Consider the following 26,045-nt stretch of genomic DNA (forward strand, 5'->3'; position numbering starts at 1 on the left):
GTCAGTCTATGGAACCGCTTCCCAGGGGGCAGTCTGTGTCTGGTCATTCTGTGGATGTTCAGTCTGTGGATGGTCAGTCTCTCTCCACTGGGCAGTCGATGGAATCTCTCTCTACTGGTCAACAGTCTGTTCCTTCTCTGTCCAGTCCACTTATGGCTGGTCAATCTGAGCCTGCTCCTCTGTCCATCTCCTTCTCTGCATCAGGGTTCCAAGCCACTTACCAGTTGGGTGTGGCCCAGAGCATGTTGGACCTGGCCCCGTTGGTGCTACAAGCAGCCCCTAAGGTAATAGGGGCCTCGGCCGGGTCCCTGGTAGCTGCTGCTTTGGTCTGTGGATCCAGCCTAGGTGAGAAGGTTTATTCGGTACATTACATTGTTAATGTTTTATTGTTGGCTGAATGTACATGTAATAACATTGGACTAATAGACTGATTTTCAAGGACCCAAAGTTGCTTTACAATAAAAAAAATGTTTTTTTAAAGTATACAAAAATAACAGGAGTCAAAACAAAACATCAGACTAAACAAAACATAATTTAAGAGAGAGGTGGGCTCCAAGAAGGGAAAGATTGTGATGTATGGGGAGGGTAGTGATGGGATTTGGATACAAACACGGTTTAGGGTAAGGCACGGGATTGGGGTTAGGATATGAATCTGGTTTAGGGTGAGGGGTATGGTAAGGGTTAGGTTTATGCTCAGTATGGTGAAAAGAGGAGTGTCTTTGTAGTGTATTTATTTGTGTGTGTAGTGTATTTATTTGTGTGTGTGTGGGGGGGGGGGGGGGGCTTAGGTGGGGCTTTAGGATGGACTGTAAGATAGTGATGGCTGAAGGGAGGGAGTTTCAGGGAGCCAGGAGAGTTCACGAAGGAAAGTGGTGATGTGCTACCAGGATTTAGTGCGGGTGAGGTGTCGGGCTGTAGAGTTTTGAACCGTTTCCAATGAAATTAAATGTATCAATAAAGCCCTTTTACATCCCCCAATGTCACAAAGTGCTATACACCAAACAGCAAGCAATGCAGATGTAGAAGCACACTGGCTAGGAAAAACTCACTAGAAAGCCAGGAACCTAGGAAGAACCCTAGAGAGGAACCAAGGCAGTACATTGCCAAGATGTTCAAACATTCAAACTATCCCTCTTAGCACTGCCTGGACTGCGCAAAAATGCAAATGCTTTCAGTTTGAGTTATATTAGGTTTTATTTTCATTGACCTAGCAGGGTAAAATAATAATAATCACAGTGGTTTTAGACGGTGCAACAGGTTAGCACCTCAGAAGTAAATGTCAGTTGGCTTTTCATAGCCGATCATTCAGAGTTAGAGACAGCAGGTGCGGTAGAGAGAGAATCAAATACAGCAGGTCCGGGACAAGGTAGCACGTCTAGAGACCAGGTCAGGGTACCATAGCCGCACGAAGAACAGTTGAAACTGGAGCAGCAGCATGACCAGGTGGACTGAGGACAGCAAGGAGCTTATAGAGAGAGATTTAGTTTGCCGGAGAGTAGTGAGTTACAGTAGTCAAGATGGAGGAGATGAATGCATGTATGAGGGTTTCATTGGCAGGACGGGAGAGGGAGGACCTAACTTTGGCATTGTTGCGGAGGTCGAAGAATGAGGGTGGAGTCCAGGATTTGATTTGATTTATTAGGATCCCCATTAGCCAACGCCAATGGCAACAGCTGGTCTTACCGGGGTCCGACACATAACGAAGAATACATTACAAACAAAAGACTCAACCATTTACATTACATCACTTTAATAATAATAGTTTACATACTGTTTTACCCATTTCATATGTATATATTGTATTCTACTGTATTCTAGTCAATGCCACTCCTACACAACTTTTCAAGATTCAACTTACATTGTTTTTCTTTCAACATTGATTTGTTTATGCATGAATACAATGACTCACTGTTCGTTGTTGGCATTTCCTGCCGAAGTTTGCTCACTTTGCCAATGAAGTAATCAATAAAAATATTTGGCTACATCAAATGGTTTTGTGATGAATAAGCCATCTGATTCGATGAAAGATGGAGCTGAATTTGTCTTTCTGCCCTCAAACGTTTTTTCCATCATTCTTTATATCCTTGATGTTGGCTTCATAATACAGTTTCTTCTTCTTTTTTTGAGTTTAGTCACATATTTGCAGTAATTTTCAATAATGTAGACATAAATATTAGCCACTCCTTTGCCCCATCTCTTTTAACCATACAGTTTTTCACTTCTTCATCAACCAACATCAACCCAACAGTCAGTTACTTTATCAATAATTGGAAGAAGCAATTTCAAAAAGTGCAGCATCTGGATGCTCCTTATTAATCACATCAGACCAACAAATATGTTTTAACATCATCCACATATGAGTCACAGCAAAATATTTTGTATGATCTCTTATACACAATTTTAGGCCCAGCCTTTGGAATTTTGGCTTGAGTGCATGGAGGGAGGGAGAGGCAGTGGTGTCAACAATGTCGAGGGTGAGGTAGCCAGCTTTGGTGAGGGTGGATTTGTTCTGTTTTATCACTGTAGGGATTAAGGAAGTTTTGTTGCATACATGTTTTTATTGCAGAGAGGTAGGATTCAATGTGGGTCAGAGGTGGGTTGAGGAGAGATTTGGTGCTGAGGAACATCTGGGTGTCATCGCTTTAGTAGTGGTTGAAGTGACGTAGGATCTGACCAAGATAGAGGATGTAGATGATGAAGAGTAAGGGACCCAGCACAGAGCTCTAGAGTATAGTAATGCATGGCTTGACTCATAACCCGCAGTCTCCCTGGTTATATTTGCAGGGTGGATGGGTTTAGGATCGTTAAATATTGTGGGCGGTTGAATAAAAATCAAATACTTTAAAAAATCCATACATTTATAATTATTGTACAATTCATATTGATTGGCTACATTGATTTTTTTTCTTTCATTATTTTAGGCTAACTGTACTTGCGCCAAATAGCCTACACGCCAATTGCCAAATTATTTTGGGAAAGGCGGAAAAAGTTAGTCAATCCATTGAGACAAAAAGGACATTGTCAGAGATTAATTCAATGAGACATAATCTGTGAAAGGAGAGTTGAAAATAAGGAGAAGGGCCAGAAAATTGTGTCTGGGAAAGATTTGGTGAGGTGGTGAAAGAGGATGATAGCAGTGCTGGCTAAATTACAGTATGTGTGATCACCTGTTCTCAGAGCATTTCGTACTATTCTGTACGTAAATCGCAACACTCCATTTAGTATGGTATCTTATGTTTCGTATGGTGGATATAAATTTGTTGATGTCCATCACCCATTTTGCATGTTCTTTACTTTCAATTTGTATTGTATGTTAAAGTAGCAATATGCATTAAGGTATGAATTAGCAAAAACGTTCAATATGCTTACAAATTTGCAAAACGTATGTGACAAATTCGCAAAATGTATGATATATCCAAATTGTGGCTAGGTGGCAAATGTTAGCTATGTTAACTTCTTATGGCTGGGGGGCAGTATTGAGTAGCGTGGATGAATAAGTTGCCCAAAGTAAACGGCCTGCTCCTCAGTCTCAGTTGCTAATATATGCATAGTATTATTCGTATTGGATTCCGTAAACCTTTTTTGAAATCAGACACAGCGGTTGCATTAAGGAGAGGTATATCTATAATTCCATGTGTATAACTTGTATTATCATCTACATTTATGATGAGTACTTCTGTTGAATGATGTGGCTATGCAAAATCACTGGATGTTTTTGGAACTAGTGAATGTAACGCGCCAATGTAAACTCATATTTTGATAAATATGAACTTTATCAAACAAAACGTACATGCATTGTGTAACATGAAGTCCTATGAGTGTCATCTGATGAAGATCATCAAAGGTTAGTGATTCATTTTATGTCTATTTGTGCTTTTTGAAAGTCCTCTCTTTGTCTGGAAAAAATGTGGCTGTGTTTTTCTGTGGCTATGTGGTGACCTAACATAATCGTTTGTGGTGCTTTTGCTGTAAAGCATATTTGAAAGGGACACTGTGGTGGGATTAACAAACAGATTAGCTTTAAAATGGTATGAGATACATGTATGTTTGAGGAATTTAAATTATGAGATTTTTGATGTTTTGAAATTGGCGCCCTGCACTTTCACTGGATGTTGTCATATCGCTCCCGTTAACGGGATTGCAGCCATAAGAAGTTAAAACCTCTGGCCGCTCCGATCCCTTTAGCGGGATCATTTTCTTCTACATTCGGTGAATTGCAGAGCGCCAAATTAAAATGAAAATACAAAAAATATTTAATTTTCATGAAATCACAAGTACAATAAACCAAAACACAGCTTAATTTGTTGTTAATCCAGCCGGCGTGTCAGATTTCAAAAAGGCTTTACGGTGAAAGCAAACTATGCGATTATGTGAGGACAGCTCTCGGCATACAAAACATTACAAACAGCTAGCAGCAAAGTAGATTGGTCACGAAAGTCAGAAAAGCAATCAAATGAATCACTTACCTTTGATGATCTTGGTATGTTTGCACTCACGAGACTCCCGGTTACACAATAAATGTTTGTTTTCTCGATAAAGATTCTCTGTGTAGACAAAAACCTCCATTTGGTTGGCGCGTTTTGTTCAGTAATCCACAGGCTCGTGTGGTCACGACGGGCAGACGAAAATTCCAAATAGTATCCGTAAAGTTCGTAGAAACATGTCAAATGTTTTTTATAATCAATCCTCAAGTTGTTTTTACAATAAATAATCGATAATATTTCAAACGGACGGTAGCCTTTTCAATAGAAGAGAGAAAGAAAAGGTCTTGCTCCCGGTGCGTGCGCATGCATAAATCTGAGGACTATCTGGCTATCCACTGACGCGATGTGATCATTCTCGCTAATTTTTCAGAATAAAAGCCTGAAACTATGTCTAAAGACTGTTCACACCTTATGGAAGCCATAGGGGAATGAATCTGGTTCATATCCCTTTAATTGGAGGATAGGCTTGCAATGGAAAATATTAGTTTCAGAAAAACAGCACTTCCTGGATGGATTTTCCTCAGGTTTTCGCCTGCCGTATCAGTTCTGTTATACTCACAGACAATATTTTGACGGTTTTGGAAACTTTAGTGTCACGTTCTGACCTTTATTTCCTTTGTTTTGTCATTATTTAGTGTGGTCAGGGCGTGAGTTGGGGTGGGCAGTCTGTTTGTTTTTCTATGATTTTGGGATTTCTATGTTTCGGCCTAGTATGGTTCTCAATCAGAGGCAGGTGTCGTTAGTTGTCTCTGATTGAGAATCATACTTAGGTAGCCTGGGTTTCACTGTTTGATTGTGGGTGTTTGTTTCCGTGTCTGTGTTTTGTCACCACACGGTACTGTTTCGGTTTTCGTTCGATTTACGTTTATTGTTTTTGTATCAGTTGTGTTCATGTTGAGTATTTCTTCTTAAAAGAACCATGGACACCTACCATGCCGCATATTGGTCCCCCGATCCTTCTCGCCTCTCCACTTCAGACGAAGAGGAGGAATACCCTTACAGAAACACCCACCAACCAAAGACCAAGCGGCGTGGTAACAGACAGAGGCAGCGCGGCAGCGCGACAGCCCCAAAACATTTTTTGGGGAGGGCACACGAGGAGTGGGGCAAAGCCAGGTAGCAGACCTGAGCTCACTCCTCGTGCTTATTATAAACAGCGCGTTACTGGTCAGGCACCGTGTTATGCGGTTAAGTGCACGGTGTCGCCAGTACGTGCCCATAGCCCGGTGCGCTATAGGGCAGCCCCCCGAAAGTGTCATGCGAGTGTATGCATCCAGCCAGGGCGTATGGTGCCTGCTCAGCGTGTCTGGTCGCCAGTACGTCGTTTCGGTCAAGGGTATCCTGCGCCGGCTCTGCTCGCTGTGTCTCCGGGGCGCTGGGAGGGTGCAGTGCGTCCTATGCCTGCGCTCCGCTCGTGCCGGGCAAATGTGGGAGTGGAGCCTAAGGGAGAGGTGCGCGTAGTAAGCACTAGATCTGAGATGCTTACCCACAGCCCAGTTCAACCTGTGCCTGCACTCTGGAGGGTTAGGGCTAGAGTAGTTTTCCAACCTGGGGGAGTAGTGCACCAGAGCTCCAGTGCTCCCCCACAGCCCGGTCCTTCAGGTGCCTCCTCCTAACACCAAGCCTCCTGGAGGTCTCTCCAGCCAGTCCTGTGGCAGCCCCACGCACCAGGCTGTCTCTCTGTCTCCTCCCTACGGGTGTTCCTGTCTGTCCAGAGCTGCTAGAGTCTCCTGTCTGTCCAGAGCGGCTAGAGTCTCCCGTCTGTCCAGAGCTGCTAGAGTCTCCCGTCTGTCCAGAGCCGCCAGAGCCACCAGTCTGCAAGGAGCCGCCAGAGACTCCATTCTGTAAGGAGCCGCCAGTGCCGCCAGTCAGCATGGAGCCTCCAGAGCCGCCAGTCAGCCAGGATCCGCCAGAGCCGCCAGTCAGCCAGGATCCGCCAGTGCCGCCAGTCAGCCAGGATCCGCCAGAGCCGCCAGTCAGCCAGGATCCGCCAGAGCCGCCAGTCAGCCAGGAACCGCCAGAGCCGCCAGTCAGCCAGGATCCGCCAGAGACGCCAGTCAGCCAGGATCTGCCAGAGCCGCCAGTCAGCCAGGATCTGCCAGAGCCGCCAGTCATCGAGGATCTGCCAGAGCCGCCATTCATCCTGGATCTGCAGGAGGCAGAAAGTTCTGAATAGCGCTTTATTCAGCACCGGGCAAAATAGTCTATACAACGAAACTGAGCATCATAAAACAAATGCCCAAAACAGGAACCAAACCAAGATCGCACTACCACACATACAAAGTGGGAATAAACAAGCCCGTACGAAGAGCAGACGGGCCTACCGACTTAAATAGCCAAACTAAAAGTCTAAACAAGAAACAGGCGAAACAAATCAGACCAAACCAACAGAAAAGGGAAAAAGGGATCGGTGGCAGCTAGTAGGCTGGTGACGATGACCGCCGAGCAGCACCCGAACAGGAAGGGGAGCCACCTTCGGTAGGAGTCAAACTGTTAGGGCCGTTAGGGCCTACATAAAGCTGTCCCAACAACGTACCACTGCTACACCTGGCTATCAGTGCAGCCCTGTCTGGCAGCGAAACAGTTCATTCAGCCTCATTTACTGCATTAAAAAAAAACATAGCTGATATGGCTGACTTGCTTAAACGAATGTGATTTCTACAGACCATTGAGATGTACAAACTATGGCATAAGGGGACAATAAGCGGATAAGAGGGAATCTGTCATTTCGATTAAGACATTAATGAGCGAGCTAGGACGGACGTAGTCAGTATAACTATTTGTTCAGCACTTTTGAAAAGTAAAGCGACAGAATTCAGAACATGGGCAATTCTTACAGCGTTCTCCCTGTACACCAGGTTAGAACCGTAGGATAAATAAAGAGGGCATATAAGCAGACAATGAAAGCTCTAACAATATTCAATGATTATATTTCTCTAAAACAGCTTATAGGCTACATGTGCACCACCAATTCAGAACAGTAGTTGAAATTAAGAGGGGAAAATAGACCAAATCATTAGGGTGAGGCACATGTGATACTAACAGCTTACAACACAACATACACTTAGTATTACTTTCTTAGCTACAGTATACATATCTCCCTGTCATATTACATCCTTTATGCAGCAGCATACAAGACATTTTTGGACTCACTTTGTTGTGCTGTACTCACTTGAACAGGAAAGTTGAGTGGCAGTCCTCCGTGAGCCAATTTTGTCATCAAACTTTGTCATCTAAGTCTGGCATTCTCTGGATTTATGGTGCTTTCAAGACAACTGAGAGGTCAAATCATGATGACGTCAGTGATCTTCAGGTCGTTGCTCTAGAAAGAGGCCCGAGTTCCTGACTTACAATTCCAAGTTGGATGACCGTTCAAAAAGTATTTTTCCAGTTGGAGCTTGTTTTTTTCCAAGTTCCCAGTTGTCTTGAACTCACTGAAGTCAGATTTCCCAGTTCCGAGTTAACAGTTGTTTTGAGAGCGGAAAAAATCATGCTTCATTGACAGCATGGTCAAATGTAAATTTTTATCATTTTAAGCTTGGAAAAGAGACCCTTAAACCCAGACTTGGGACCACACAGCCACTCCACTGAATAGCAGGCTAGTGATTGCTTTGCAATGCTTGCAGTTTGCCACTGATTTCTTCCAAACCACTCATTGTTGAATTAGGAATTCCCAACTTCTTGTGTAATGTTTATGTTCAATGGCAGATGAGCACCGATACGTTCTATCTATAATTTCACTTCATTATTTATCTTTCTATGACAATGATTAAAAAGGATTTGTCAGAAGATTGTCGACTTGATTCATGATGAAAATATTCCAAATAAAATTTTGAAAGCATGATGTTGACCTGATCACTCCAATCAAAGCTACTGTAGATATAACGTGATTTGATGTAATTTTAGCTATGGCCAATGACCTTGAGCCTTCCTTGATGAGCACTTCTAATGTAACGCTATTGCAGCACCCAAGGGGCTTGAATTTTCAAGTTCTACCCTTAGACTTGGCGGTAACGTGGTGTCCCCATGGGTGACAGAACACTGAGCCAATCACGGCGCCACTAGAGAACATTACCAACTCCTGGCTGACCCACCACCACAGAAAGCACTGAGCTAAGCTGAAACACCTGAATTTTGGAGGTGCCTTACTCAAGAAAGCAAAAAAGAGACCATGTTTGCATGCGGCTTTATTAACTCAATGATTTTTTTTTTTTTTTTACATTGTTCGAAAACTATTATGTGACACGTATCAATGCCAAAATAACATGCAAAAACATAAAAAATGCGGGGCTCAAAACAGGTCGGTCCCACCTGCCCTGAATGACAGGTCCCCACTGATCTAATCATAGACAAGATGACTAACAAATAGCCTACCAAAATGTCAGAAATTATAATGAGAAACATATCTTAATAAAGCGTAAGAAATCCTGCACCACCTGTCAATAAATTGTTCTGCCATCTTTGACTGTGGCCTATAGCACATGTTCTATATTTGCGGGTTAGGGTTGGGTGCTGGCCTCAGATTTTCACTTTTTCACATATAATCCGGCGTTGTGGATGGGTTATTAGCGAGGTGAACAAACAGCTGAGACGTGCACAACTACTTGGGGTCAGACACCCTGTAAAAGTGTAGCTGAGTCTGAGGTGTGGCCATTGAGGGAGATGTAGTGGGTCCCAGTATGTGAGGTATGATTGTAGCCAGGGGAGTGCAGGGCCCTCAACACCCAGACCCTCATGTAATGTGAGAAGCATTGATTCATGGTTTAATCACACTGCAAGTGTAGCTTACATCTGTGCCATGCAGACTGTATGTCATGCTGACTGTCTATGCCTGTCTCGCTGTGCCTCTGTCTGTGTGTGTGCCATGTTGACTGTGTGACATGCAGACATGGTGCGTGATGAGATGCTGAGGTTTGCACTGCAGAGTAGGGGGCCACTGCACCTGGCGAGGAACGTGTTTGTGTGGATAGAAGGTCTGTTGCGCCGCTCACTACCAGACGACGCCCACATCCGGGCCAGTGGACGCCTCGCCGTCGTCATGACACGCATTCCAGATGGACAGAATACTGTGGTGTCAGAGTTCACATCCCGAGAGGACGTTGTGCAGGTGTTTGGGCGGGGGTTGAGTGCGTGTGCATTGCTATAGACTATGACATTAAGAAAGCTAATATTTTGTGTAAATCTCAGTTGACCCTTTTTCACCCTAAAGCATTAGATAGAAGAATCAACATGTGAAGAACTTGGTCATACTGTCTGCATATTAGGCAGTGATGTTTAACTGCATTCCTCTTTTCCCTACATGGAGGCGCTGTTGTGCAGCTGCTTTATCCCTGGGTACCATGGTATACAGCCACCGTCTTACAAAGGAGTGGTGAGTGCTCACACTGCTCACTGTCTATAGGCTAATAATAATCCTAATATACTTTCACTTAATGCACACCCTCAAACACTTTTACACCTGCATGTAAGACATACACACTCCAGTCAGGCTATCAGCAAACATTTTACAATTTTGTTGTAGCCCTGAACTAGCACACCTGATTCAAGTAGTCAAGGGCTTGATGATTGGTTGAGAAGTTGAATCAGGTATGCTATCTCTGGAATAGAAAAATAATGCTATAAAAGCTGTGTGTGTTGTCTCACAGCATTATGTGGACGGTGGTATGTCCAGTATCCAGCCAACCCACTCCTCTCCCTATGCACACACCCTCACTGTGTCGCCATTCGCTGGAGAGGCGGACATCTGTCCACCAGACCCTGGCTCCATGTACGTCATCGTCATGAGCGGCATGCCCCTCAACTGCAGTGTGGCCAACGGTTACCGGATCCTTGAAGCCCTCTACCCCTACAACTGGGAGGTTGGACCCCAAAACAACTCTTACTCTATCCACCCAGCCCTTTACCCCTCCACCCAGCCCTCTACCCATTCACCCAGCTCTCCACCGAGCCTTCTGCCCCTCCACCCAGCCCTCTACCTCTCCGACTAGCCCTCTACTCCTTCCCCTATACCCCAAAACAACCTTGATACCAATCCACCTAGCCCTCTACCTCACCACCTAGCCCTCTACCTCTCCAACCAGCCTTCTTTCTACCTCTCCAACCAGCCCTCTACTCCTTCCCCTAGACCCCAAAACAACCCCTAACCTCCTTCCCCTAGACCCCAAAACAACCTCTATACCTCTAAACCCAGCCCTCTACTCGTACCCCCTTCCCCTAGACCTGACAACAACCCTTCCCATAGGGGAGGCAGAGTAGCCTAGTGGTTAGAGCATTGGACTAATAACCAATCCCTGAGCTGACAAGGCACAAATCTTCGTTCTGAAACTGTCATTGAAATTGAAATTAAGAATTTGTTCTTAATTGACTTGCCTAGTTAAATAAAGGTAAAAAAATGTTTTTAAAAAGACATGAAAACAATCCCCAACCCCCTTCCCCCAGACCTGAAAACAATCCCCAACCCCCTTCCCCCAGACCTGAAAACCATCCCCAACCCCCTTCCCCCAGACCTGAAAACCATCCCCAACCCCCTTCCCCCAGACCTGAAAACAATCCCCAACCCCCTTCCCCCAGACCTGAAAACAATCCCCAACCCCCTTCCCCCAGACCTGAAAACATACCCCAACCCCCTTCCCCCAGACCTGAAAACAATCCCCAACCCCCTTCCCCCAGACCTGAAAACAACCCCCAACCCCCTTCCCCCAGACCTGAAAACAATCCCCAACCCCCTTCCCCCAGACCTGAAAACAATTCCCAACCCCCTTCCCCCAGACCTGAAAACAATCCCCAACCCCCTTCCCCCAGACCTGAAAACAATCCCCAACCCCCTTCCCCCAGACCTGTGTCTTAGCTAGCCAGACAATTTTAGAGGAATGATTCCATTCCTTTTTCAAGTTAACTACCAATATGCCAACATTTCATTCAAACAATGTAGTCAAATCAGTATATGATAGGATTTACACAAGTTGTAAATTCAACAAGTATCTTATAATAGTGCTCACAGTTTACCAAGAAAAGAAAAATCTGAGACATTTATGGTCTGTTTACATATATTTTGAGACTAAACTGGGTAAAAAAGGGTCCATATCAGGGGATATAATTTTTTTATATTCCGGAGTATACAGATCATTTCCAATGCATGCTTTGAGTTTCGTGGATATTAACCATATCCTGACGAATTCTGAATCACAATGGGTCTTTTTAACATACTGTGTATGATATTGGGATTACTCCTAATATCACACATGGACATTTCCTGTGGACTCATGTGTCATCCTATTTTCTCTCTTCATGTTGACAAATACTGACTGTATACATCGGATATCTGTGTTTTCTCGTCAAATTCAAGATATGAAGCTTCTCTTCCATATCCTGATCTTGACATGTTTTTTGATATGTTGAAAATAAGCAGTGTTGTAGTGCTACGCTTTTCAGGTGAGGGATCGTAAATGTCTTTTAAATGACTTCATCATTTCCTCAATCAAAGTTTGTACCGACAGATGTAGCCTATTGAATAGCCTATCATTACAGGGCTCTCCAACCCTATTCCTGGAGAGCTACCATCCTGTAAGGTTTCACTCAAACCCCAGTTGTAACTAACTTGATTAATCTTATAAACCAGCTAATTATTAGAATCAGGTGAGCTATTAGGGTTGGAATGAAAACTTACAGGATGATAGCTCTCCATGAACAAGGTTGTAGAGCCCTGTTAAAGAATATGCATAAAATGCATTCTCCAAATGCAACGTCTGCCTATGCTCACTAATAGCGGTGTGTGGGTAAAATCATTGAGGAAGCCAATCCCCCCCAAAAAGCCGTATTACAACCTACAGTATGTGTTGTGATAAATTAGTTGTTTGCTCTATAACCTGCCAGCTCATATGCCTTACAATCGAGATTCTAGACCTAAAGGCTCAGACAATACATTCAACTACACCTTTGTTTCATCACAAAACCGGAGAACAACCTCTTTCTGCTGTAGCCCGCAAAGCACATGGCATGTAACAAACAGTTACATGACCTACAGCATGGTCAAGTAAGTTAATGTTTCTGACATTTTCAGAATACTAAACAACTATTGATTTAGATCGACGGAGAGTTACCGCAAGTCACAAAGAAAACAGGAGCTGCCTCCAATTATTAGGGTGAGGCACATGGGTTACTAACAGCTTACTACACAACATACACTTAGTATTACTTTCTTAGCTACAGTAACATATCTCCCTGGCTTCCTACATAATTTATGAAGCAGCATAAGACATTTATGGACTCGTGTTGCTGTGATGTGCTTGGTAAGGAAAATGCTGTCATCATAGAGAAAGATGCCGAGTTGACAATGCCGAGTTGAATGACCGTTCAAAACGTATTTTCCCAGTCGTAGCTCATCAGTTGGCCACTGATTCCTTTCAAACCACTCATTGTTGAATTTGCGATTTCAAACTTGTTGTGTAATGTTTATGTCCAATGGCCGATGAGCACTGAGATGTTTAATCTCTAATTTCTCTTCATATGACAAAGATTGAAAATGTTTTGCCAGTAGATTGTCGACTTGATTCACAATGACGACTGCAAGCTTGCTAGCTAAGATTTTGAAAGTAGGATGTTGACATGATCAATCCAATCAAAGCTACTGTAGACTTAACATGATTTGATGTCATTCTATCTGTGGCCAATGACTTTGAGGCTTCTTGGATGGGCACTTCTAATATAACTCTATGGCAGCACCCAAGGAGCAAAAATTTTTGAGCTCTAACCTTAGACAAGGGTGTGACGTACTGTCCCATGAGTGCAGAAAACTGAGCAAATCATGACAGAAAACTGAGCCAATCAGGCCCGACGCTCTGTATTTTCTGCTGGCCTGCCCCACCACCGCAGAAAGCACTGAGCTCGGCTGAAACACCTGCATTTTGGAGCTGCCTTACTCAAGAAAACCAAAAAGAGACCATGTTTGTATGTGGATTTATTAAATAAATTACATTTTTTTACATTGTTTGCAAACTGATATGTGACACGTATTAATGCAAAACATAACAAGCAAAACTGGCAAGCCTCCCCCAAAATTATATATATACAGTTGAAGTTGGAAGTTTAAATACACCTTTGCCAAATACATTTAAACTGAGTTTTTCACCATTCCTGACATTTAATCCTCGTAAAAATTCCCTGTCTTAGGTCAGTTAGGATCACCACTTTATTTTAAGAATGTGATGTGTCAGAATAGTAGTAGAGAGAATTATTTATTTCAGCTTATATTTCTTTCATCACATTCCCAGTGGGTCAGAAGTTTACATACACTCAATTAGTATTTGGTAGCATTGCCTTTAAATTGTTTAACTTGGGTCAAATGTTTCGGGTAGCCTTCCAATACCTTCCCACAATAAGTTGGGTGAATTCTGGCCGATTCCTCCTGACAGAGCTGGTGTAACTGAGTCGGTCCTTGCTCGCACACACTTTTTCAGTTCTATAGGAATGAGGTCAGGGCTTTGTGATGGCCAATCAAATACCTTTACTTTGTTGTCCTTAAGCCATTTTGCCACAACTTTGGAAGTATGCTTGGGGTCATTGTCCAAGCTTTAACTTACTGACTGATGTCTTGAGATGTTGCTTCTATCCACACAATTTTCATGTCTCATGATGCCATCTATTTTTCGAAGTTCACCAGTCCCTCCTGCAGCAAAGCACCCCCACAACATGATGCTGCCACCCCCGTGCTTCACGGTTGGGATGGTGTTCTTCGGCTTGCAAGCCTCCCCCTTTTTCCTGCAAACATAACGATGGTCATTATGGCAGTTTTGGAGCAGTGGCTTCTTCCTTGCTGAGCGGCCTTTCAGGTTATGTCAATATATGACTTGTTTTACTGTTGATGTAGATACTTTTGTACCTCTTTCCTCCAGCATCTTCACAAGGTCCTTTGCTGTTGTTCTGGGATTGATTTGCACTTTTCGCACCAAAGTACGTTCATCTCAAGTAGACAGAACCCGTCTCCTTCCTGAGCTGTATGACGGCTGCGTGGTCCCATGGTGTTTACACTTGCGTACTATTGTTTGTACAGATGAACGTGGTACCATCAGGCATTTGGAAATTGCTCCCAAGGATGAACCAGACTTGTGGAGGTATACCATTTTTTTCTGAGGTTTTCCTGAGGTCTTGGCCAATTTCTTTTGATTTTCCCATGATGTCAAGCAAAAATTAACTGAGTTTGAAGGTGGGCCTTGAAATACATCCACAGGTACACCACCAATTGACTCAAATGATGGCAATTAGCCTATCAGAACTTCTAAAGCCATGACATAATTTTCTGGAATTTTCCAAGCTGTTTAAAATTAAAGGCACAGTCAATTTAGTGTATGTAAACTTCTGACCCACTGTAATTGTGATACAGTGAGTTATAAGTGAAAGAATATGTCTCTAAACAATTGTTAAAAAATTACTTGTGTCATGCACAAAGTAGATATCCTAACCGACTTGCCAAAACTATTGTTTGTTAACAAGAAATTTGTGGAGTGGTTGAAAAACGTTTTTTTAATGACTCCTACCTCAGTCTATCTTAACTTCGGACTTCAACACTGTATATATGTATATATTCATAAATATTATTTTTTTTACCTTAACCTCTAGCGTCGAGCAATCCCGTATCCGGGAGCGTAATCATAGCCTCAAGCTCATTACCATAACGCAACGTTTCCTATTCATGAAAATCGCAAATGAAATGAAATAAATATATTGAAACACAAGCTTAGCCTTTTGTTAACAACACTGTCATCTCAGATTTTCAGCAAACAATTCAAATAAATAATCATAAATATTATGGATTTTAAACATTTAGGTACATATAAGTGTCTCATATCGGCTGAAAGCTAAAATTCTTGTTAATCTAACTGCACTGTCCAATTTACATCAGCTATTACAGCGAAAACATGCCATGCGATTGTTTGAGGACGGCGCCCCACATCAAAATATTTTTCCACCAGCACAGGTTTCATACATTCACATATAAAGATTAAATATTCACTTACTTTTTGAAAATCTTCCTCTGATTTGTCATCCAAAACGTCCTAGCTATAACATGTAGTGTCATTTTGTTAGATAAAATCCTTCTTTATATCCCAAAAAGTCTGTTTAGTTGGCGCCATCGATTTGAGTTAACCACTCGTTCAATTTGCAGAGAAAGGAATCCGGAAATCTACCCCTAAACTTTGTTTAAATAAGTCCAAATGCATTTCTATTTACTCCTCAGATACCCTAAAATGTAATCAAACTATAATATTTATTTTGGAAAGAAGTATGTTCAATAGGAAACCAATTTTAGGTGCGTAATTTCTTCATGGCGCATGTCATTTGCGCGCACATCATGGCGCGCACAAACACGGATTTCTAAGACTGTGTCCTTCTACTAAAACTGTTATTTCTTATTAGTTTTTGAAGTTACAAGCCTGAAACCTTGAACATAGACACCCTGTGGAAGCCATAGGAATTGCATCCACGGAGCTAATTTTCAAATTCTCTTGCATTTCTTAGAGAATGGTCTCTCAAAAAAAACAATTCTGGTTGTTTTTTCTTTGGATTTTCTCCTACCATTTCTATTGTGTTATATTCTCCTACAGTATTTTAACATTTCAACAAACGGCAAATTGTTTTCTTTCCAATGGTACCAATTATATGCATATTCTGGCTTCAGGGCCTGAGCTACAGGCAGTTTACTTTAGGCACGTCATTCAGGCAGAAAATTTAGAAAAAAGGGGCCTAGCCCTATGCAACTTTAGGAAAGGGAAACAATTTGAGCTAGTTAGCTAGTCACCAAAGTACAACAAGATGCAACAATACAAGTTATTTCTGTCAATTATGTTTTGCTCTAGATTCGATTTTTTGGGTAAGCTTGGCTTCCCTTGACATCCATGAATATGCGTCACTGATGCCCACAGATATTGTCTCAAGAAAAGGTTCTACTTTTAGTACCCTCAAAAACCAAGTTAGGCATACCTCATTTCAAAATAGGCCATCATCATTGTCAATTGAATTATAATAATTCTTAATGTTTTACAGGTGAAACTGCGTCTGCAAGCCAATCATTTGATTGATCTCAATCAGTTTAATTTAAATAACCTATGCATTTCGATCTTCTTGAAATACTATTTCGTGAGCGAATAAAATAAAACAGGGAGGTGAACTATCAATTCATAAAATGTATTTGCGTAGATTATATCTTCAAATCAATTGACCAAGTAGTGAACATGAATCATTGATTTTCAGGAAATTTGTTTTAAAAGAGCCATAAAATCAAGCTTTTCATGCATCTCAATAAGCTATAACCAAAATGCATTATTACCTCAAGCTTTGCCCAATTCACATTTGCAATTTCCCACCCTGACAATAATTTGTGTTACATATCAGTTTGCAAACAATGTAAAAAAAAATACAAATCGTTGAGTTAATAAAGCCACTTACAAACTTGGTCTCTTGAGTAAGGCAGCTCCAAAATGCAGGTGTTTCAGCTTAGTTCAGTGCTTTCTGTGGTGGAGGGGCTGCCAGCAAAAATACAGAGCGTAGGCTTTGGTCGTTTTCTATAGTTGTGCTGTGATTGGATCAGTGTTCTGTCACTCATGGGCAGTGGTGATTTTGGCATGTACATTCTGATGCATGCCAGAACAGTCACAACGCAACACTAAACAATATATTAACTGCACTATAACAGTGAGAAACAGTGTCTACAAACTGTGTGCCGACATAAGGCTGTCCCAACAGTGGAGCTTTCCATTCAGCATCTTGGAGGGAATCGTTACCACCACTACACCTGGCTATCAGTGGAGCCACATCTGTCTGCAAAAAAAGTTAATTCAGACTCATTTACTACCTTTTTTAAAAAACAATAGCTGATATGGCTGACTTGCTTAAATAAATATGGTTTCTACTAACTCCTTGCAGATTTGTGTAACTGCATTCTCCTTCAATAAGAATAAATGTCGACATGAGTTTTGACTTTTCAACCATACGCAAACATTATTGCATTTATGTTCAGTAAATGTATAATGTTTGCTCTTAAATCATTAACACTCACTAAATATCACGATCCTGATGTGGACATCTTATTTTCTCAATATGAGCCAAATTCTGACGGTAGGCCCTCATAATATATTTTCAGTTACAATGCATTATGTTGTTGAATGAGGTCCATATCAGGATCTTGATTTGCTAAATAAGGACCATTTCTGATGCTTATTTTACACAACAACAACAAAAAGTCTATTCTATTTGTAAAGTATTGGTCCCATGTTTCATGCGGCAGAAATCAAATATCCCAGAAAATTGCACAAAATACTTATTTATCTCAGATTTTGTGCACAAATTTGTTTACATCCCTGTTAGTGAGCATTTCTACTTTGCCAAGATAATACATCCACCTGACAAGTGTGGCATATCAAGAAGCTGATTAAACAGCATGATCATTACACAGATGCACCTTATGCTGGGGAAAATAGAGGCCACTCTAAAATGTGCAGTTTTGTCACACAACACAATGCCACAGATGTGTCGAGTTTTGAGGGAGAGTGCAATTGGCATGCTGACTGCAGGAATGTCCACCAGAGTTGTTCCTTTCATGTTAATTTCTCAACCCTTTCAAGTTCATTTATCTACCTTAAGCCTCCTCCAGTGGTTTTTTAGAGAATTTTGGCAGTACGTCCAACAGGCCTCTCAACCGCAGACCACGTGTCTGGCGTGTGTGGGTGAGCGGTTAGCTGATGTCAACGTTGTGAACAGAGTGCCCCATGGTGGAGGTGGGATTATGGTATAGGCAGGCATAAACTACAAAAACAATTGCGTTTTATCAATGGCAGTTTGAATGCACAAAGGTACTGTGACGAGATCCTTAGGTCCATCCGCTGCCACCAACTCATGTTTCAGCATGATAATGCACAGACCAATGTCGCAAGGATCTGTACACAATTCCTGGAAGCTGAAAATGTCCCAGTTCTTCCATGGCCTGCATACTCACCAGACATATCATCCATGTTTTGGATGCTCTGGATCGACGTGTATGACAGCGTGTTCCAGTTTCCCACAAATATCCAGCATCTTCGCACAGCCATTGAAGAGGAGTGGGACAACATTCCACAGGCCACAATCAACAGCCTGATCAACTCTCTGCAGGAGTTGGAGATGTGTCAAGCTGCATGAGGCAATTGGTGGACTCACAAGATACTGACTGACTGGTTTTCTGATCCATACCCCTACCTTTTTTTTGTGACCAACAGATGCATATCTATATTCAAAGTAATGTGTAATCCATAGATTAGGGCCTAATGAATTCATTTAAATTAACTGATATCCTTAAATGAACTGTAACTCTGTAAAATCTTTGAAATTGTTGTGTTTATATTTTTGTTCAGTATAATTTGGAGGACATGCTCAATAATTTGACAAATATTAAATCCATATCATTATTTTAGACACTAGCTATAAGTTTTGTATTACCTCTGGATAAAGGTGGGCACAAACCGCAAGTTAAAAGCGCTACCTGGTTGCGCTAACAATAATCATATATTTTCTTCTGTGGAGTTACAACTGTAATTTTTCAATTGCTAATGCATCTCATGACTTCTATTTTCCTGCATAAGAAAAAGCAGGAAATGCATCACCTACACCTCTACTGCCATTCATTCCAATTAGGATAGTTTTGGATTAATCACTGACCAAGATGGCTACCATTTTCACCCCAAATTTTTACTTTGAGGGTTTATGACATGGCCCCTCTAGAAATGTAATGGGATCTCTATGGGTGGAAGCTCATAAGCATATCAGAAGGATAGGAGTACTGTAGAGTCATCACTTGCAGTACAGTAAATGTCATAATGCTGTATTTGTATTAACTTTTATTATAGTTTTTCCCAATTGTTAACACACGTTTGCTAAAACTACATCTCAGGTACTCAACTCTAATCACAAAACAGTTGGCCAATTTCCCCAAACCGCACAGACATTTTGCAAAAAGAAACACAGCAGTCAAAACAATGTACTCCCTGCTCAAAATGAAACTCATCATACAAATGAGACACACACATCAAATTGATCTAACTTAGTGACAACCCAGATCACACTGACATATTCAAAACACTACTATCAGAACCTATTTCAGTGTAAAGATTAAGATTTTTTATGAATCTGTTTATTGTTTACTCAAGCTAGAAAGGACCATAAATGCAAAGTAAAAGTAGGCTACCTGCACAGTTTGATGCACCATAATAATTCCATAATAATTGACTTTGGTGATACTCTGCATACTCTGTATAGTCTACTCGCTTGGGCTACATTCACCCCTAACTTAGATACGTTTCTGCTTATAATTTCCGACTTTTGGTAGGCCATTTGTCATCTATGGTTGGATACATGCAGCTTCTCTCCTGTCATAACTTGTTGCTCTAGAAGACTAAATAAAGTAGAGCTCACCAGAATAATGTCTTACTTTGATAGAATGAATGCATTATAATCTAGCTAACGCCGGTAAAGTTGCCTGGTTCATTTAGGGACTGGGGAGAAAATGCAACAAAAAAAAAAAGATTGGAAAGATTGTTCCTGTGCAAAATGTCTAAATGTCATCAGTTTGACAGGTTTTAAGGAAATAAAAAGCTGTTAAAACTATAAAATATGTTTCTGATAAGACTTCAGTTCTTCTTAGGTGTGTATTTTATGTGGTTGAAGTACTGTCTGCTCACATAAGTGTAAAAGATAACACTTAAACACACATTCACATTTTATCAAGAGATGCTGAAAGAAAAAAATAATTTCTCCACTCCTGTTCCAAAAAGATAAACTACAAGACAACTATAAAAACATAACTTCAGGTTATTAAAACAAGTTATAATAAGTAACTGAGACAATGTCACACTTCAGTGAAGTTATTTAACAACAGTTTTAAACTGCTGTATTGGCAGCAGGGAAAGCAGGTGTAATTGGTTTTGTAAGGTATGTGGTTCATATCTTTCCAGCACCATACCACCCTGTGTCCCTCTGCTGGCTTGCTTCTGATGCTAAGCAGAGTTGGTCCTGATCAGTCCCTGGATGGGAGACCAAATGCTGCTGTAAGTGGTGTTGGAGGGCCAGTAGGAGGCACAATTGCCCTGTGTAGGGAATGTTAAACAGGTCTCCTGGCTCACTAAAATATCCCATGGCACGTATCATAAGAGTAGGGCTGTTAACCCCTGTGTCCTGGCTAAATTCCCATACTCTCATACTGTTGTAGTCACCTAATCATCCCCAGCTTACAATTGGCTCGTTCATCCCCCCTCCCCTGTAACTGTTCCCCAGGTTGTTGCTGTAAATGAGAATGTGTCCTCAATCACCTTACCTGGATAAAATAGGAGAGAAATAAAATTAAGGTGGATTTACCAATCATTGTGGAGATGAGTGGGAGCTCAAGAGTTAACAACCTTGTGAATGGGTTTGGTATCTTGTATTTCAACAGGGGTATGTTGGATGTGGAGCAATGATAGTCCAGAGTGTTTGTTTCTATGACCTTTATCCTCTCCTCAGGCTTTGGACAAGGCCTACCACAGTGGATACAGTGATGGCCTTCACTTTCTACAAACCAGTGGTAGGTCATGTCATGTGTTCTCTGTATCGATGAGTCTTTATGATGGTACAAGCAGATATTATGTGACATATAGCTAGTGAGTCATAATATAATTGTGACTGTCTCTCTCCTTCTCTTCACTGCTATTCTGCCTCTCTCTTTGTCTCTCTGTCTTCCTTTCTGTTCACTTCTCCTGACTTATATCTCTATCTCTCTCTTTCTCTTCAATTCTCTTATCTTCTGCCTCTCTCTCTCTCTCTCTAAATTGTTGCTGTTGGGGGGATGGGGTTGAATTAGGAATGGATATCAGTAAGAAAATAAGTAAATAACACAAAGAAATGTGCAGGTTGGTTGGTCTGTCAGACACTGTCCCTCATTTGATGCCAGGCAACAATATAGCACAGTGACTGCATAGCCTTTATGCTACAGGGAGCCAGGTTTTCCTGTATTTACCCTTCTCAATGGCAAGGCTGTGCTCACTGTCTGTACTTTGTCAAGGTTTTGATCAGTAATCATGGTCAAATGGTTTGCCATGGTGTACTGTCAATTTCGGGCCAGATAGCAATACATTTAGCTTTGTTTCCCAATAGGTGATCTAGTTTTGTGTGTGTCTCTCTCTCTCTCAATTCAATTCAAATCAATTCAAAGGGCTTTGTTGGCATGGGAAACATATACTGTATTTACATTGCCAAAGCAAATTAAAGATAATAATAATAATCTCTCCTCGCTCTCTCTCTCTCTCCTCGAACTCTCTCTCTCTCCTCGCTCTCTCTCTCTCTCCTCGCACTCTCTCTCTCTCCTCGCTCTCTCTCTCTCTCCTCGCTCTCTCTCTCTCTCCTCGCACTCTCTCTCCTGTCACTACCAGACCTGGTCCCATGTCTGCCTCTTCTGAACACTCCATCAGAGCATCAGTCCTCTCCTCCTGACGGACGGACAGATCTGGAAACAGACTGGGAGGAGGAGAAGGAGGTGGAAGAAGAAGAGGAACAAATAGAGAGGCAGGAAAAGATGAAGAGAGAGGAGCAAATGAAGGAGGAGGAGGAGGAGGAAGAAGAAGAGGAACAAATAGAGAGGCAGGAAAAGATGAAGAGAGAGGAGCAAACGAAGGAGGGGGAGGAAGAGGAAGAAGAGGAGGAAGAGGAGGAGGAGGAAGAGGAGTGGTCCTCCCTGACAGAGACCAGAGGCGATCAGAGAAATGACTCTCTTGAATGGGGAGATCTACCCTGGAATCTGGCAACCCCAGAGCTGGCCATGTATCTAGCCTTGCCCACCTGGATACACACAGGTATGGTACACATGCACACCGAGTGACATCATGCTAACTAAGTGATAATTAGATTTATTTTTCAGAATACTTGACAGACTGTGGCCTGTTATTTTCATCTTAATAAAGAAGTGTCATGTTACAAGGCTGTGATTGGTGTTTCAGCGTTGCTATGCAACATCATGGGGTTGCTGTGGACCCACACCCCAATGCGTGTGATGTCATACATGCTCCTCCCCTTCACTCTGCTACTCAGCTTCCTCCTTGGAAACGTGCATAGGTAACACGCACACACAAATACACAAAGATCGGAAGCTCCCATTGTCTGACCTGATTCCTCTGTCTCTCGTTCTCTGTCTCTCTGTCTCTCAATTCAATTCAATTCAATGGGCTTTATTGACATGGGAAACATATGTTAACATTTCCAAAGCATGTGTAAAAGTGCCCGTTGTTCCCATTGTCTGACCTGATTCCTCTCTCTCTCTCTGTCTCTCTCTCTCTCGCTCTCTCTGTGTCTGTGTTTGTGTGTGTCAGTCTGGTTGTATTAGGGTTCTGGATGTGGCAGGACCTACGACAGATTACCTTCTTTATCATCAACACCCTGGTCTCCAGCCTCCACATAAACCTAGAAGACAGGTACACAGATAGACAGATACACACAGACAAATCAGATATCCATGTTTGTGTGTATCACAAACCGGTGCGCCTGGCGCCTACTACCATACCTCGTTCAAAGGCACTTAAATATTTTGTCTTGCCGATTCACCATCTTAATGGCACACACACAATCCATGTCTCAGTTATCTCAAGGATGAACAATATTTATTAATCTACACTGATTGAATTAGATTTAACAAGTGACTAATGGATCATAGCTTTCACCTGGTCAGTCTATGTCATAATGTTCTGTACACTCAGTGTACATGCATACAGTATGTACTGTCTATAACTGGTGTGTGTCATCAGCTTGTGTGTCATCATTTGTGTGTCATCATCTTGTGTGTCATCAATTTGTATGTCATCACCTTGTATGTCATCACCTTGTATGTCATCACCTTGTATGTCATCACCTTGTGTGTCATCACCTTATGTGTCATCAACTTGTGTGTCATCACCTTGTATGTCATCACCTTGAATGTCATCAGCTTGTATGTCATTAAAATGCCTCCACAGAAACCTACAAGACAGATAGACAGACAGACCTGGACTACAGGAAAGGTGAGAGCTGGGCTGCGATCTACACAAAACAGTCTGTTCTACACAGTACATTTCTATCAGAATTTTCTTTGTGTTTCTGTGTGTCAGAACCACATGTATATGTTTATATTTAGTGTGTTTGCCTGTGTGTGTGTGTGATGTGTGAATGTTCTCAGGGTACTTCCTCCTCCCCTCTCCTCCTGCGGCTTCTGCTGCTGTTGCTGCTGCTGATGATGATGATTGTCACACCCTGATCTGTTTCACCAGTCCTCGTTATTGTCTCCACCCCTCCAGGTGTCTCTTGTTTTCCCCAGTGTATTTATCCCTGTGTTTCCTGTCTCTCTGGGCCAGTTGGTCTTGTATGTCCAATTCAACCAGTGTTTTTTCCCGTTCTCCTATTCTCCTTTTTCTAGTCCCTTTTTTCGAGTCCCCCCCCCCCCCCCCCAAGGAAAGGAGTTCTACCCTCCGCTTCCACCTATCCTCCATCTCCTCATCATCCCTCTCTCTTACCTCCTCACAGGACTCCAACCAGTACACGATCTTGCTCCGCTTGGATCTGGAGTGAAGGGATATAGAGAAGGTGGTGGAGAATGAGGGGGATGGAGGCAGAGAAGGAGTGGAGACTATCGCCACTGTACCTCTCTGCCCTGGGCTGAAGGAGTGGATGAAGAAGGAGATCTTGGTTGATCCCCCCTTATAATAACAACCTTACTGTTGTACTTGTCCTTCATACACTAACACTCACACTTGTCTTGCAATGATTTTGAGGATAGCAGCATTTTTTAGAAAAGTTTGTCTTTTTATATATATATATACAGTTTGAAGTTTACATACACCTTAGCCAAATACATTTAAACTCAATTTTTCACAATTCCTGACATGTAATCCTCGTAAAAATTCCCTGTCTTATGTTAGTTAGGATCACCACTTTATTTTAAGAATGTGAAATGTCAGAATAATAGTAGAGAGAATTATTTATTTCAGCTTTTATTTCTTTCATCACATTCCCAGTGGGTCAGAAGTTTACATACACTCAATTAGTATTTGGTAGCATTGCCTTTAAATTGTTTAACTTGGGTCAAACGTTTCAGGAAGCCTTCCACAATAAGTTGGTTGAATTTTGGCCCATTCCTCCTGACAGAGCTGGTGTAACAGAGTCAGGTTTGTAGGACTTTTTGCTTGCACATGCTTTTTCAGTTTTGCCCACAAAGTTTCTATGGGATTGAGGTCAGGGATTTGTTTTTAACCTTCATTTAACTAGGCAAGTCAGTTAAGAACAAATTCTTATCTTCAATGACAGCCTAGGAACAGTGGGTTCAGTTACTAGTCCAACACTCTAACCACTAAGGTACCTGCCGCTCCTTTGTGAAGGTAACGCCAATACATTGACTTTGGTGTCCTTAAGCCATTTTGCCACAACTTTAGAAGTATGCTTGGGGCCATTGTCCATTTGGAAGACCCATTTGTGACCAAGCATGAGATGTTGCTTCAATAATTCCACATAATTTTCCTCCTCATGGTGCCATCTATTTTGTGAAGTGCACAAGTGCACCAGTCCCTCCTGCAGAAAAGCACCCCCACAACATGATGCTGCCACCCCCGTGCTTCACAGTTGGAATGGTGTTCTTCGGCTTGCAAGCTTCCCCCTTTTTCCTCCAAACATAAAGATGGTCATAATGGCCAAACAGTTCTATTTTTGTTTCATCAGAACAGAGGACATTTCTCCAAAAAGTACGATCTTTGTCCCCATGTGCAGTTGAAAACCGTAGTCTGGCTTTTTTATGGCGGTTTGGAGCAGTGGCTTCTTCCTTGCTGAGCGGCCTTTCAGGTTATGTTGATATAGAACTCGTTTTACTGTGGATATAGATACCATTGTACCTGTTTCCTCCAGCATCTTCACAAGGTCCTTTTCTGTTGTTCTGGGATTGATTTGCACTTTTCGCACCAAAGTACGTTCATCTCTAGGAGACAGAACGTATCTCCTTCCTGAGTGGTATGATGGCTGCGAGGTCCCATGGTGTTTACATTTGCCTACTATTGTTTGTACAGATGAACGAGGTACCATCAGGCATTTGGAAATTGCTCCCAAGGATGAACCAGACTTGTGGAGGTCTTGGCTGATTTATTTTGATTTTCCCATGATGTCAAGCAAAGAGGCACTGTGTTTGAAGGTAGGCCTTGAAATACATCCAAAGGTACACGTCCTATTGACTCAAATTATGTCAATTAGCCTATCAGAAGCTTCTAAAGCCATTACATAATTTTCTAGAATTTTCCGAACTGTTTAAAGGCACAGTCAATTCAGTGTATGTCAGCTTCTGACCCACTGGAACAGTGAATTATAATACATATATAATACAGTATAATACAGTGAATTATAAATTAAATAATCTGTCTCTAAACAATTGTTGGAAAAATGACTTGTGTCATGCACAAAGTAGATGTTCTAACCAATATACATTTCTCAAAAAAATAAAGGGAACACTTAAACAACACAATGTAACTCCAAGTCGATCACACTTCTGTGAAATCAAACTGT

General features: G+C 41.9%; 1 protein-coding gene across 1 annotated transcript in view; it reads left to right on the plus strand.

The window, feature by feature from the left end:
* LOC139382614 (1-acylglycerol-3-phosphate O-acyltransferase PNPLA3-like) overlaps window positions 1-26,045 on the plus strand; it is a 37,591-nt gene extending 11,546 nt beyond the window's left edge. The window contains exons 4-13 of the mRNA XM_071126719.1: window positions 146-345; window positions 9,371-9,591; window positions 9,790-9,855; window positions 10,130-10,342; window positions 21,006-21,066; window positions 21,950-22,330; window positions 22,475-22,589; window positions 22,844-22,945; window positions 23,483-23,527; window positions 24,027-26,045. Of these exons, the coding sequence (XP_070982820.1) occupies window positions 146-345; window positions 9,371-9,591; window positions 9,790-9,855; window positions 10,130-10,342; window positions 21,006-21,066; window positions 21,950-22,330; window positions 22,475-22,589; window positions 22,844-22,945; window positions 23,483-23,501 (1,378 nt within the window). The 3' untranslated portion in view covers window positions 23,502-23,527; window positions 24,027-26,045. The remainder of the gene's footprint in view (window positions 1-145; window positions 346-9,370; window positions 9,592-9,789; window positions 9,856-10,129; window positions 10,343-21,005; window positions 21,067-21,949; window positions 22,331-22,474; window positions 22,590-22,843; window positions 22,946-23,482; window positions 23,528-24,026) is intronic.

The sequence above is a fragment of the Oncorhynchus clarkii genome, chromosome 24 (genome assembly GCF_045791955.1).
Source record: "Oncorhynchus clarkii lewisi isolate Uvic-CL-2024 chromosome 24, UVic_Ocla_1.0, whole genome shotgun sequence".
NCBI lineage: Eukaryota > Metazoa > Chordata > Actinopteri > Salmoniformes > Salmonidae > Oncorhynchus > Oncorhynchus clarkii.